General features: G+C 45.8%; 1 protein-coding gene across 1 annotated transcript in view; it reads right to left on the bottom strand.

Moving 5' to 3' along the window:
- Positions 1 to 1186: 1186 nt before the first annotated feature.
- Positions 1187 to 15214, bottom strand: part of LOC8053518 (4-coumarate--CoA ligase) — a 44670-nt gene continuing 30642 nt past the window's right edge. The window contains exons 8-11 of the mRNA XM_040220724.2: positions 14646 to 14918; positions 13845 to 13989; positions 12630 to 12890; positions 1187 to 1439 (exon numbers count right to left, since the gene is read on the bottom strand). Of these exons, the coding sequence (XP_040076658.1) occupies positions 1300 to 1439; positions 12630 to 12890; positions 13845 to 13989; positions 14646 to 14918 (819 nt within the window). The 3' untranslated portion in view covers positions 1187 to 1299. The remainder of the gene's footprint in view (positions 1440 to 12629; positions 12891 to 13844; positions 13990 to 14645; positions 14919 to 15214) is intronic.

The following is a 15214-nucleotide window of genomic DNA, read 5'->3' as shown; positions in this document are numbered from 1 at the left end:
AGCAGCGTCGAAATGACATCTGGGCACTCGTAGAGTATGTATGGTTTTTGTCGGCGTAGATGGCTTAAATTTAACCACGATAATTTATCCCCTTGCCACCTCAGTGTCGTAGACCGACGGCGTGCGGGTTCTTGGAAGTAGAAAGCTTGGTTGCCAGAATAGGGGTCATGCATCAAGGCGATGTTTTAGGTGAATCCACGAATCTCTAGGTTCCCCTCGCCTCCTCCCGGATCATCCTGTCACCATGTTTTATGGACGACTCTGTTTACGCTCAGTCTGGTAATACCCATATATGGTATTCCGCAAGGCGAAACATTCTAACATTAAACTATCAGCACATGGCCTAACACATAATCTCAGGTGATAACGTGTCTCGTTGACAGGAGATGATTTCTCACATTCGGCAACGTTTCTATAACATTACAAATCACTTTTTTTATTACTAGACTAGTCTGGTTCCTACAAACACGTCTTTAGAAGGATTTATGAAGGATGACTCTAAATGAAATAGTGGAATTATTAGAGATCGAGCGGTCAAATTGTTTCTAAGGAACAGAGTGCTCATCACCGTTTGAGGCAGAAGAAGTTCCGTCAGCAAGATATTATATTTAGTTTGAGGTTTTGTAAAAGGTCAGTCCTGACTTTTTTTCTATTCCTCTTAGACGGTTCATCGTAAAAACGTAAGTTATGCGATAGAGCTAGTGAGTTGAGTATTTCAAGGGATGACACAAAAAGAGGCTATAAATATCGCAAATAAAAAAAAGTCTCACGACGCAAAACAAATTCGGACCATCGCTTCGTTGAGACCCGAAGCTGTAACAGATGACAAATAGTTGTTCACTCTAAGACAGCTTGTCTGACAGTCATTGTCCCACAAACGTTTTGAGCGACTATTGTTAACAATGGCTTTACACTGGCCCCAACCCACCCGTTATGTGCTCCAACACGTCTCTTTACCCAACGCACTCGCACAATAAAAAAAAAAAGTACCATTGCCTCTAACCAAGAACGTCAGAATAAATGAAGATTTCCCGATAAGGTGAAAACGCTATTTAAAAAAAAAAAACTTGAGTAAACAAATCTTTGCAACTATTTGGAGCCAAAATAAACGAACCCCTTTTTGGTAGCTCAGGCAAGTTATTGAAGTTCTATCACTGTAAATTATACGATAAGTTAAAGTCGTACAACAACTAAAAATCGCTTTATTGTTGGAATATTATGAGAAAAAAAAGTATTCGGATTGTTGGTACCACTATAGTGCCAAAAATGAACTGTCTGGACTTTTTCCTGTTATAAATATTATTCGTTGCTTTCCATGGCCAGTCTGGATGCAACCTCCGACTTGAGCGCTTGTCTTAAAATCTTGCAACTGTCCGACTTGGGCAGCGAGTCCATGAAAATAACTCCGCCATAAAGATGTTTGTAGACTGCTGTTTGACCTGAAAATAGCAAAGCGACAAGAAAACATTTTTTTGTACTTCATGCTCAAACAACGGATTTTGAACATCCACCAGTTACTGGCTACTAGTCTAAAATCCGTGCTGCCATATTAACACCAGCTTACCATCTGGAATTTCCTTTTACCACAAAAAGTTCCACTTCAATGTAAAGGGTAGTGCGCATAACCAAGGATTGTACGTCACCGATGTCATGCAATATAATGGTTGAGCACTCAGCAATTGATTAGCCAAAAGGGCATGGTTTACTGGATTTTATCTACTGTTTTATTTCTGTTTTCGACAATGTTTTCGGAGTATCGTTTTATTCTGTGCATATTTTTTAAATATTTTTGTGGCCTTTAAAGTTTGAAAAATCTTATCTGCAATGACCTTCTTCATAGTGTATTGAGAGAAACTATAAACCACTTCTTTTCTTTAAGGTGGTCACACAAAATACTCGGGTATATATTACTTCGTAAATGTATTCGCTACAATTACGACTACTTCGCTCAACTTGCATGTAATCACAGAAGTATCATAGCGCACAAGAGACAATGCCTTAAAATTGCTCATTAGTTTCAAAATGTAACGCCATTAGTTCACAATTACATTCCTATCAAAGCTACCCGATTTCAATTATGTTCATGTTGCGGCATTTTTTGCGCTTGCATCATTCCCTATATTTCATTTAAAGGGCAAATCGGATCGAAAACAACCAAAATCGATGACTCGTATCCCTTTAACGGCACGAAATGGGATCAAAGCCGAAATATACGTCAAAATGAGGTAGCGTAGTCCACTAAAACCTATTTTAAAGATGCGAGCAGCTGATTTTAGCGGGCTGCAAGCGGGTTACCTTTTAGTCAAGTAACACTGGCGCAGCACGCTCGTGACGTCACGTCACGGCCGTACGGCTGATGATCAGTGTCGATCATCATACATCTAGCAGATAGTTTCCGTTTTTTCGTAGACGCCCGAAACCAAATTTGAGCCGCGATATTTGTAAAACTACACAAAATATCGAGAGAAAAAAATTATACCTTGTAATTCAGGGATATTGCTTTAGCTGTAAACAGTCGTAATCCAAAATCAAAAATATGAACCGGGATTGCCCTTTAACCGTTGAATTAAATGTACAGCTTGCTACATTCGAAACATACAGTGCCATCGTTTTCCCTACCTCACAATGTTATAAAAGAGTAGAGTTCTGGGCATTATACGTGTTAGCTGTTCTATTACCTAGTAACGCGGTCAAGATCGCTGGTGTTTTCTTGTTGTCACAACAGATCAAAGCACAAGTCTGTTGCGGGTAGCCCTGGGCTAGCCACACGTGACATGGGAAGAAGCAGCTGACAACCGTGAGACCCAAAACACCAGTGATCTTCATATCGGCCTTATGCACTCTTAGAAAAAAGGGTCAGTATAGTCCTCCCTAAAGGGAGGAACGCTCTTGACACATATGTTCCTTCAGCAAGGGAGAAACTTTCGTCCCTTAAGCAGGGGAGGAAAAGTTCCTCCGTCGACTGCATCTCATTATGGCGGCCACGAATCGAGCAAATCGAGCTCGGTAAGGCTTAACGAGAACACTAAGTCTATTGCACGAAGCGAGAGGAGCAGGAAATAAAAACGTAACACGAGCTTTCCGCGAACTGTATTTATTTCCGAAGTTTCTTTACCCCTGCAGGTAAAGAAACTTACGTTTCGAAAGCATGCAGTCACTCAGTCCTCTCATCGTCAGCACTGCGATGTTCAACGGAGACAACCGGCACTCAGTTCGCGCACTTTATGTCCTACCTTTGCTATTCCTCGAGCCACAATTCTTTCGTCAACCGTAGCGTCAACCGCACATCACGGAGGAGTGAAAATCATTCGCCCGCAAAACCAAAAGCCGCTCTCAAAAAAAAGCAAATCCGAAGCAACCTCTTGGCTTATCTCAGCACGGTAACACGAAATTATGGCGTAGCCGCGTAGCGTAAAAGGATGTTAAATCGCTTGCCACCAGATGGCAGGGTCAAGCAGAGTAATCGCACGTAGCTAGGCTAGGTGGCGCTAGGTACCGCCCAATTCATGTTTTACAAAAAAAATATTTTTATTTTCTTACGCCACAATTGCGTTTCCTTTTCTTCGGAATCTCTAACACATGTAGACACGTTGCGCACACTACAAACATCAGGTCAACATATATTGAACGCATACACAGGCATCGCACATACAAACATCAATACAACAGCACACTACCCCGATCACTACTAGCGAGCCCTGCGTTTCCGTCTTTTATAGTGGTCGTTTTGAACGTGCGGAATTTTTCGGTGACTCCCTAAGCACAAAAAAATATTCCGAACATGTTCATTTTTTTCCAGCAATGTCATACATCTGAGGCTATTCTTAATGGCTCAGGGGATGAATCTCTTATTAAAAAGAAGACGCTCAATCATGCCATAATTATTTGAAAGCCAATAAATCGAGCCGCTCCAATGTGGTTCCAAGCCATGAGTTTGTTTTCCCGCATGGCCCTTCGTAGCCAGTATTTATATTGTAGTGTTCGTTTTTCTATGTGTGCTGTTCGCGCAAAGCTGCAATTGCCGTCTTGAATTAATCTCTGTAGAGCGGATATCCACTCAGCTGGAAGTGATGCTTCACGGGCACAGAAATCGCTTTTCGATCAACTTGAATGCAGTCAAAGCCGCGACTTCCGACAACTGTTAAGTGTACGGAGCTACGCCGTTGCGAGCTCGAAAACTTCTAGCGCTCATCCCAGCGCGCCACTTAGAGGGCAGTTTCTACAGGAACCGTAATATATTTAAACAGTAAAATAAAGGATAGCGTTTTTTTTTTCATTTTGCCTGTCTTTTTTTTTTATGCTAAACTTCCATTATAAATATACGTACTTTCCGTCATACTTTCGTAGTGTTGTCTTTTCCCCAGAGCGCAATCGCTCTCGGGGACCAACAGTCACATTGGCCACTGTACGATAGGAGCTTACCGTTCAGACCAGCGTTCCAACATGACTATCCACACGTCGATCGACTGCACCTAATCCCTCAAGTGGTTTTAAACTCTTTAATGTAAAGCGGAATGTCATCCTGCGACACCCCGGCCCCTCCGATAACGGCCCGACCAGCGGCATCAATGCCCGACAGTTTACGTCATCTCATCTTGTTGTTACACCACTGATACGCGAACACACGGTCACATCGGCGATAATTCCAGTCTTCTGTTCACAACCCACAACACTGCCATCACGATGTCGCTGACACGAAGAAATACAGAACCACGTTGACGATGTTGCTGACACGCAGAAGAATCACGTTGAACGCCGGTTGGCACTCGGCACGGAAGGCACCCAGGCAGCCGGCAGGAAAACCTGCCTTCCTTGGACGCAGTTCCCGCGATTTCCATAACGTCGAAAACGTCGACACAGTTCCTCGTGGTTTCGCTGCTGTAGTTCCGCGTGTGTCCCGCAAATTGGAGACGGCCGTCTTACCCAGTGTATGTAGCACTGCTGGCACTGCTCCGGAACTTCGCTGTTTCTAGCGGCTTCGTTAGCTCATTTGATAAAATTAGTGGTAAAAACGTAAATGCAACCGAAATGTTCTGCACGTTTGGACTAGAAGACGGAATTACAGGCGGCCTTCGCTGCCGCTGAAGCTCAATCAACTCAACATTAATTTATTAAACAACGTGCGCGATGTGCTCAAAAAACGAAACCGAAAGAAGATGGGTCGGGAGGGCGAAAACTTTCTCCGGTCTGCCTGGAGGAGGAAAACGTCTCGGAGAATAATAAGGACTTTAATTTTCCTTTCATCGGTCTGGGTTTGTTTATGTGTGTTTTGGTAAACAAAAATAAAAAAAAAACTTAAAACACTTTCCTGGGGATCGAACCGTTGACCACTTGGTCAGTAGCGCGATGTTCTACCCCTGCGCCAACTAAACAAGGAGGAACTCGCCCTCCTCCTTTCATCTGAACTGCCGTTCCTCCCTTCTCTGGGCAACTTGTCCGCAACAAGGAGGAACAGTCGCTTTTGCTACCTTTCTCCTCCCTTTTTTCTTAGAGTGTGGCGACCCACACAAGCCATAGAATGTCCCCGTACGCGCCCCTGGCCCGCGATGCCTTCAGTGTCGCACGACACGTTGTCCTGCGTCACGCCCCGTGAGCGCATGCACTCGCTACATCCCGCTACATCCACAAATTCTCGCGAGGCCAATTGGGACCCATTATCAGAGACCACTACATCTTGGATGCCAAAGCGAGCGAACGAACTCTTCAGCGCTGCGTGACGCCTATGGACCATGCGGAGGTCAGGCTCACCGCTTCGGGGAAACGGGAGTAATAATCCACGATGGGGACATAGTGCCTCCCAAACAGTTCAAACAAGTCGATGCCGACTCGTTACCAAAGGCCCTTTGATGTGGATGTGCAGAGGAGAGGTTCAGAGCGCTGCAGTCTGGTTTGCCCACACCGCTCGCATCCCAAGACAAGCTGCTCAATCTCGCTGTTCACGGTGTGCCGGCACACTGCGTCTCGGGCACGCGCCTTGCACCGCCCGATGCCTTGATGGCCTTCGTGGATGAGCTGGAGTATGTCATTTCAAAGGCCTTGTGGAATGATGATGCAGCGATCCTTCAGAACTAGACCATCGCAGACAGTGACACTGCCACGCATCTTCCAGTAGTCACGCAGATGAATGGGATCCTTTGAACTCTCCTCTGGCCACTCTCGCACAGCCGCGAATCAACACTGCGCAGACACCTCCTTGCGCCTAATGTCGGCGAAGACTGTCTGGTCAAGGCGACGTAAAATCTCCGAATTCCTTCACGACCTCACTGACGAAAAGTTCCACTGCATAGAGTTTTGTACCTTGGTGCTGTCTGGCTGCGGCCTCCAAGGGTGCACTAGAAAGGGTGTCCGCAGTTGCAACAAGCTTGTTTGGGACGTAGAGTATCTGTTACTGGTATTGAATGAGACGCATGCGCAGACGCTGGATGCGTGGAGAGATCAGGCCGAGTTCAGCGGTACACAAGAGTGTGAGGAGAGGGCGGTGGTCGGTCTCTATATCGCACTTGATGCCTCGCGCGAACTGATCAAATCGTTCTACAACCTACGTCGCAGCCAAAATTGATACATTTTTTTCTGTCTGGTTGTATCACTGCTCCATGGACGTGAGAGATCTTAACGCGTACGCTACAGCCCGCATTTCTTTTGTTGGCTGATCTTGCAGTAGCACTGCTCTGAGGCCGTAGGAGCTGGCATCGGCAGAAACCATAGTGGAGTACGAAGGATCGTACTTTGCCATGCAGACCGCTGAACTGAGCATACTCTTCAGCTCGTCGAAGGCGGCCTGTTGACTGGCACCCCAGTACCACACGCTAGACTTTGGCAGGAGCGCTCGGATCGGGGCGGATACATAAGATAGGTGTGGTAGAAAACAACCGACGTGATTTGCCATTCCTAACAGCTTCGGACTCTACTAACATCTTTCGCCTCCTCCCAGTCTACCAAAGCCTGGAATTTCTCTGGATCTGGGCTGATGCCTGTCGAACTGACCAGAACGCCCAGAAAGTTTACCTTCTCGCCAGAAAGAGCGCACTTGGCTTTGTTGAGCTTTACGCCTGCCGCTTCGAGACAATTCAGTACCCGCTTGAGCCCCCTGTCGTGTTCTGCTTGTGTGCTACCGAAGACCAGATTCACGTCTATCACGTTGACAACTCCGTCTTGTCCTTCGAAAATGCGGCTCATCTGTCGCTGAAAAATCTCCGGACCTGAGCAGATTCCGAATGGAAGACGACAGAAGTAAAACCTCTCAGACGGCGTGGTAAAAGTTGTAAGCTTTTCGCTTTCGTTTGAAAGTCTGACTTGCTGAAAACTGGCAGTGGCATCAAGCTTCGAAAAGATCTTGGCTTGTCCAAGTCGTCTAAGGGTGTGCTCAACGGAATACAGAAGGGGCCGTTCCGGAAACACGACTTCGGTGGGACGAGTTTTATCAGTGCAGAAGCGGTAGTCTCCGGAGGCCTTGGGGACGACAGCAATGCCTACGCACCAGTAGGTAGAGTTGTCCACCTTCCTGATGACGCAATTGGACTGGAACTTCTCGAGCTCTTTTCGGACAACGTCATCAAGCGGTATGGGAATTCTTCTCGGCGCGCTGAGTGAGGATGGTTGTGCACCAGGACTCAGTAAGATGACGTACTGTTCCCCGAGTTTTCCGAGACCTTTGAATAAATCCCTTCCCCGCAGCATATCTGGAAAGGACACGTTGTGAACAAACTTGTGAACTCCCAAACCTTCAATGGCCAGAAAGCCTAGAAGAGGAAGGTCGTGCGCTGGCATGACGAAGACCTGCTAGACAAAGTACTTGTTCTTCCAGCGTAGGGTTGCCTCGAATGTGCCGAGGACTTGCAAAGAAATGTTTCCAGGTCCGGCCAGCTCGCCGTCTACCTTCTGCGATTCTCGAGGAACGCCTGTAAAGGAGCGTGGTAGCACCGCCACCTCCGCGCCCGAGTCGACCTTGAAGTGGACCGCATAGCCCTTGACGTCCACCGAGACGAACTTGGCTCGGCAACTCGGTGCGGCGGAGTGCAGTTGGGTGGAGCTCAAGCCTCTCTTCTTTTCGCAGACTGCGTGGAAGTGGCCTAGCCGCTTGGAATATGGGCACTTCGCTGGTCCGGCCGGACACTCGGTGCGTTGATGGTTTTCTTTCCTGCAAAGCTGGCAGCTCTTCGCGGTGAAAGTAAACGCGAACGACTCTTCTCCTGTGCGATGCTTGGGCTTGAAACACGGATATTCGCGTTGACCTTTCTTGACCTTCGGCTCGGCGACCACATGGCAGGAATCACACCCATCCAGAAAAACCGCGGTTCGGGCCTTCGCGGCATCCTCGTAAACTCACGCCTGGAGCCTTGCCTCCTCTAGCGTAAGCTTCGGACAGCGACAAAACTTGCGCAAGAGAAGAAAATTCAGAAGACCCACGACGAAGCGGTCTCGCACCAGATGGTCTTCCACTGCCGTGGATTGGTAGTGACATTTCTTGACCAGTGTATAAAGCTCGGTTCATAAGGTGTGAACCTACTCACTAGTCTCTTGGACTCGACGGTGAAATCAACGCTTTCTTAGACCTCGTTCAACAGATGAATGAAGTGGTGCCCTCTACCGAGCCCCCATCCACGGGAGTCAGCGTGAGCGTATCGAGGACGCGGCGTGCTTCCTGATGTTCGATGAGGTCTGGAGGCATAGCTGTAATCCTCGAATTGAAACACCCATTGCCCTCATGTGCTTGGATTCGATACATCGAAGTTGGGGGGAGGCTTTAGTCCCGTGGCACCAAAGGACTGATGCAGCAGTGACGCGGTGGCGGCGGAGATTGCTTCGGTCTATGTCATGGTTTGACATTCGGGTTACGCGGCGGTTGCTCTCACATCCAACCTCTTGCACCATGTTGCTGGTAGCTATGGGCTAGCCGCGCGTAACGTGGAAAGAAGCAGCCGACCACCGTGAGACCGAAAACACGAATTACCTTTATGTCGGTCATTTGGCGACCCACACAAGCCATAGAATGTTCCCGCACGCGCCACTAGCTCGCGATGCATTCAGTGCCGCGTGGCTCGTTGTCCTGCGTCACGCCATGTGAGCACATGCACTCGCTACAAGGTTAACTGTGGTCCTGTTTGTAAGCGCTGAAATAATATAACGGAAGCACTAACCCATGAAATATATTGAGAAAACGGCTCACAGGATTCAAGATAACGTATGTTTGCACGCGCCACAATAACATAATTTTAAGTTCATTTGTTCAGCCTGGTAGTGGAATGCATACCCGGAATTTTTCCTCTAATGTTGTGGGTCTGACAGTTGATTAGCTCTGCGTACACAGTCCGACCTGAGCAGTCACGGCGTCTTAAAAGGTATAACGTGCTGGTGTAGCGGCAATAAGCCCGGCGCTAACTGTATTTTCGGCTCTCAGTAACTCCGTGGAACTTTGGTGTCTGGAACACGTCTAGAGCTAGTGTGTTTACTCAGTAAAAAAAAAAAATTGTTTCTCGATTACTGCCTGATTACGTCATAGAAGTGTCATGCCGTCGTCAGCCGCAATCCTGGCGTTGTCGTGGCAGCGGATGTGACTGGCGCGTGAGCTGTCGCGAATCGCTCTCCAGCTTCCCAGTCCACGGAAGCTTCGGCAGCCAGGAGTGGAGATGCCGCGAGGACAGTGAAACACGCCTTAATTTGCTCGTGACCTTTTGCCGGGACTTTTTCGCCTAACCGCCCGGATCGCGACATCCAACAACATGTGGCGTCATTTGTTGCCACTTAGGGACCACTTTGGACGCATGGGGCGGAATGGGACGCTAAGCACACCAGTTGGAATCGCGTTGCAGGCGCCGGTGTAGAACGAAGCTCCAGCGTAACAACAACTCCGACAAAGTTATATCTGTAATCCCAATTCAAATTTTCAATTACCGAGGCTAGAACTCAGTTCTATGATAACGACAATTACTTTTAGTGGGAAGTGACGACTGCAGTGCTGAAGGTAACGAGTTATAATTAACGTCGTTACCCTTAACGCGCTCCTTTTTTCAGCAACGTTTAGTAACGTTCTCGTTACTTTTTCAAAAGAGTAACGGGTAACGCACTTGCGTTACTTATTTTATGTAATGGCCCGGATAACGTAATTACGGTACCCGTTGCATCGTCCCAAGAGCTGAAAAAAGTACATCCAAACTTTTTGTCGTGTTTCTATGCAGAGTGGAAGTTCGTCTGCTTTTTTTTTGCAAGCGTTGCGATGACGTCAGAAAGACGTCGAGCTCTGAAGGCAGCTTGCTTTAAGGTCTACCCACTATCCTTTATTCAGAGTCAATTAGAGCTCGGCGCCTTCCTGACGTCACTGCAACTCCTGTGCAAGAAGCAGACGACTTGCTCTTCGCATAGTTCGTTTCACCTTAAGTCCAGACGCAGCCGACGCTACGAGCTGATGGCACCAATCAGACAACGTGAAAAGGGCACCATCGTGTGGTCCTCGCCGTGTTTCTGTGCAGGTTTTATTGTCGCTGAAGCAGTCAAACAAAAAACGCCCAGTGACTCGCGCTTGTGTCGCTGCTTCATTGATCTCGTAGCGTCGGCTCCGTCTGAACTTAAGCTGAAACGAAGTATATGTGCCAAGTCATTAATTATTGCATTCATTCCACGTGCCTTCAAAATTTTGCCTGTCTGAAGTGGGAATTGTTGCCCCATGGAAAAATATTCACTTCAGAAAAACACCAACGCCTGCTCTTTGTCCCAATGTCAAAAAACGCTGTCGCAAAAAAAACGCTGTTATTGTTAATTTATAAATCAAAAGTAACGCAAAAGTAGAGTGCGTTACTTTTTATCTGTAACATGAACGCGTTCTTTTTTATTCTGGCGTAACGTAAGTTCGTTACGCGTTCCTTTCTTTTGAAAGTAACGGCTAACGTATTTCGTTACTTTTTTCCGGTAACGCGTACAACACTGATAACGAAGTATATTGGAATTTAAACGAAAGTAGCGAGGTAAAATTGCTAAAATTATTGCCCGAATATGCAACAGAATTACCTTGCGTACTATAATGAGGACATTCCTGCTCAGTTCATTGAACTCGGACTATCAAACATGCAGCAGCAAGCTCATAGGTAGGTTGACCATTAAAAAAATATTGATTTCGTGGTGCGCCGTTAAAGAAAACGCATGCAAACACGTCTTGCATACACTAAGATCTTTTTACTAGCACCCCTATCGAAAAAGATGTAATTTATATATGGATTGTTTAATAAACGAACACATTCTATAAACAAACACTCAAAGGAACAAAAATGCGGCCTGTTGAATTGTGTTATACGGCCAGGCAGATATTATGTTCAAGATAGAATACATGGCTTATATATAAAAATCCACCGATTGTTACTTTTTTTTTTTTTTTAACCAGACGTCTTAGGTTGCATGCTTATGTTGAGAAAATAAAGGCAACCAATGTTGCGCCAAACCAATATTTTCTTTTTTTTCCTGGATCGAGCACACCGGTTCTTGTTATTCATTGTCTTATTTTTTTCTGGAAATCTGTCGACACCGAAACCAAACACGCAACGCCCGCCGGAAGGACACTGTCGCTTTACGCCGGAAGGTCAGGTGTTAATGCCGAACCTTTCGTCCCTTTTGCGCGCAACAAAGCATTCACTTTTTGGTGAGTATACTTCATGCTTTCCAGGGATATACCGCAGTAAAGCAAAGCAACTTGTCGCTGCCCCATGAGGTGGCTTATCACTTCTTTTTCCCTAGCCACGGAACATCGACTGCAGTCAGCTCCGGAGCGCTGTGAGGTAAAATAGTGACGATAATTTCGTCATTAGCACGTGACCCTCCGATGTTAAACGAGGGTTGTGCTTCCGGAGCGCATGGTGCGTTTGGTTTCGATATTGAAAGAATTTCAGGACAAAATTTGAAAATTAATAACTCGAACTGCGTGCTCGATCTGTGATTTTTAAGGACTGTGGGTAGGTCTTCAACATGCATTGCATCAATATCTTCAAAATAAACATGTGCACTAGAACGTATAATTAAAAAAGTAATTAGTGAATTTTTGTTAATTAGTCATCTATTAGATGAACACTCTCTGGAACTTAATGTTGGCCTGGCCGGGTAACTAACTCGCGTAGACCGCGTTTGTATAGCGTTCTTGTATGTTTTTTTTTTTTTTATTATTATTCATTTTTTTAACAAAATCTGTTCGATAAGAAAAAATGGAAGTTTGCAAATCTCTGCAACACGAAATAAGAGCGCAGCTCTTGAGGAGGTGGGGAGGATACAGAGGGGAGCATATGCCCCTCCATATCCTCCCTGGAGGAGAAGTGAATTTGTGTTGAGGCTACGTGACGTAAATTTACCGCTAAATTTAGCGTGATTACGCCAACGCCGACGCTGCGAAACGCGGAAACGGGTGCCTAAGAGCTGTGTTCTAAAAACACCCTCACATAAGGAAAATACCTCATATGATCATATATGTTCCCTCGCGTTTAACGGAAACACTCATACATTTCATTTTATTAGAAAGAAACGCCATATTATAATATTTCTCTAATACAAATACACACAAAAACATACAAACTCCACAGCCTACACGAGCACTAAAACTGGGCACTCACTATCTTGTCGAATAATTTCATTCCCGTCATTTTCGAACACAGTACCTGCCACGAGCTGTTTCAGTTCTTCCTCAATGGCTTTGTGCTTCTCTTTGTAGGCATCTCTGAGGACGACGCAAGCCGCCGGGGCCTCCCCGTACTTGGCACTGGGAACACCGATTACCGATACTTCCTTGACCGCGTAGTGACTCATCAGGATTTCTTCCAGTTCCGCCGGAGCAAGCTGGTTCTCCATGCACTTGATCATCTGCTTCAGCCTGTCCACAATGTACAGACGCCCCTCGTCGTCGAGATAACCTATGTCACCTGGAAGCAAGTAATTACGCTTTCAATTAAGTGTCGTACAAAATTCGTACAGATTTGAAAGTTAGTGCAACTTAGCTTCATTTTTGTTTCTGAAAAAACAATGCAGTCCTCTTCACTATCACCTAGGAAGACTCCATGTCAAATATTACGAGATAGTCCAGTCTAAATGTTTCTTAAATAGTCCTGCAAACTTTGCAACTCGCCGAGTAGCCGAAATCGTTAGGCTACGGCATTGGCGTAGCCAACATTGAGCTAATCGTCATCACCACTGCCCTTTTTTGTTTGCTTTCCCTTCTCCGGGTAAGCGTAACGGCTGACGTCCGCAACGTTTCCTCTCGGTGCTCAGCGCTGTCCACGTCACCGCCGTCGTCGTATCACCGTTTGTTATTGCCTCTCGGAGTTTTCTTTCACGCTACGAGCGCAGACTCATGCCGCAGTTATGTAGGCGTCGTTGAATGTTGTAGACACCAAAACCTGGTGAGCAGTGCGGTGCAGACGACACTTGCGCCTGGAACACGCCCGACCCAATGGTGGTCCGCCGGGTCGCCCCGATCTCGCCCGTCGTTGCGTAGAGGATCAGGTGACATCTCGTGCCACGTGATAGCCATGCTTTAGGCGGCCCGAGGTCAGCGTTGCCAGACGGAATCGAAGTTTCGGCTTCGATTTCTGAGCATGTTCAAAGTAAGATTAAAAAACATATATCTAATTTTTCACGAAGCAAATTACGTAGTGTCTTTTATTATAGTGTTTTAATGTGAAATCACACATTATCCCTGAATTTCTGCAATTGAGCGGAATCGCCCCTTTAAAGAGAAAAACTAGCCCCATAGCTCACCACATAAAAGATCAGCCTCAAAAAGTTACCAAGATCAAAGTTTTCCAGACAAACCTTCACCTGAGGAGCGGTTGTCGGAAAAAACTAACGGCGAAACTAAGACCCAGGTTTTAACACACCTGTGCGAAGCCATCCGTCGGCGGTTAGTACAGCAGCTGTGTCTTCAGGTCGCCCGCGGTAGCCTTTCATAGCAGTGATGCAATGGACCCAAATTTCACCATGCTCAAACGCGGCCATAGTTTGGCCGCTGGCAGTATCCATAATCTGGAACGTAAATAAATATCACAAACAGCGCTCTACTTGTGCACGGCGTCCTCATCGCACTCCGGTTTTATTTCCTTCTAAATGCTAATAATGAAGCCTCATCTGAATGACAGACAAGGAATAATCGAAATAACGTGTCCACTTAAATTTCCATGGCACTTGAGGCCTAAATTTACTTTTTATTTATTTATGAATAACTGGCATTATCGCAAAAAGATTCTAGCAAGGGAGGTACACTGCAGAAATAAGACAAATACCAAAAAAGATGCCATAAACAAAACGTCATATGACAAAATTGAGGAAACAGTACTTAAAGAAAAAATACATTATGAACTGAAGAAAAAGCAAATTATACGTATCTGCACACTCCCAGTCGAATAAAACGCGAGAAAGCCAACGACAAACGCGCGAAGGCAAGAACATTGACGAACAAAACGAGACACAACCATAACGATGAAAAAAGGCAGTTCTATTCCTGCACCGTTCGTAAAAAAAAAAAAGAGAAAAATTGAAACAATTCCGACACTTCAATAAAAGTATTGAAAATCTACGCCATTTTCTTGCACAACAGTCCAGAGAAAATGTTGCGTTATTATTATGACTAATTTTATGATGACCATAAATAGTTTGGTATAAGAATCTGAGTTTGCACACACCTTCACTTTGCAACCAGCGACCGGAAAGCCGACGTTATCCGTCGTCACGTGTCCAGGAGCCGTCCCACAGACGGGCCCAAAGGCTTCAGTGAGCGCGTAGATGTTGGCCATCGTTTCGATGTCAAACACCTGGCACATGTCTTTGCAAAGCGACTTCTGAATAGCGCTTCCTCCGAGGAGTACTTTCTTAATCTGTGGCATGCTCGCTCCAGTAGCCTTCACTTCTTCAATGATAGCTTGCATCTTCGTGGGTAGTCCGAAAAGAGTGGACACCTGTGTTTCAAATAAAACGTCACCCTTACACAATAAAGCTTACTACAAGTTGCCGTTTACTAAGACGTTAAAACCTAAAGTATAAATTAGAAAACTTTTTCAAAGACTCCTAAATAACTAGATATCAAGAAATGTATTTTGATCAAGTTGAAGCAGCTTTTAGCTTTTTCCAATAAGGCTGGATGCAGATAACCAAGTATCACACATTGTTTGCAACATGACAAAACAGAAATGTTGAGTTGACATAAAATAACCGTGATGATCATAAGCTAAACCCCTAACGGATTGAAATGTAT

Source organism: Ixodes scapularis, unplaced genomic scaffold (assembly GCF_016920785.2).
Source record: "Ixodes scapularis isolate PalLabHiFi unplaced genomic scaffold, ASM1692078v2 PGA_scaffold5__190_contigs__length_132052651, whole genome shotgun sequence".
In the NCBI taxonomy this organism is placed as follows: domain Eukaryota; kingdom Metazoa; phylum Arthropoda; class Arachnida; order Ixodida; family Ixodidae; genus Ixodes; species Ixodes scapularis.
The sequence above is the reverse complement of the archived record's forward strand: the minus strand, read 5'-3'. Positions and strand labels throughout refer to the sequence as shown.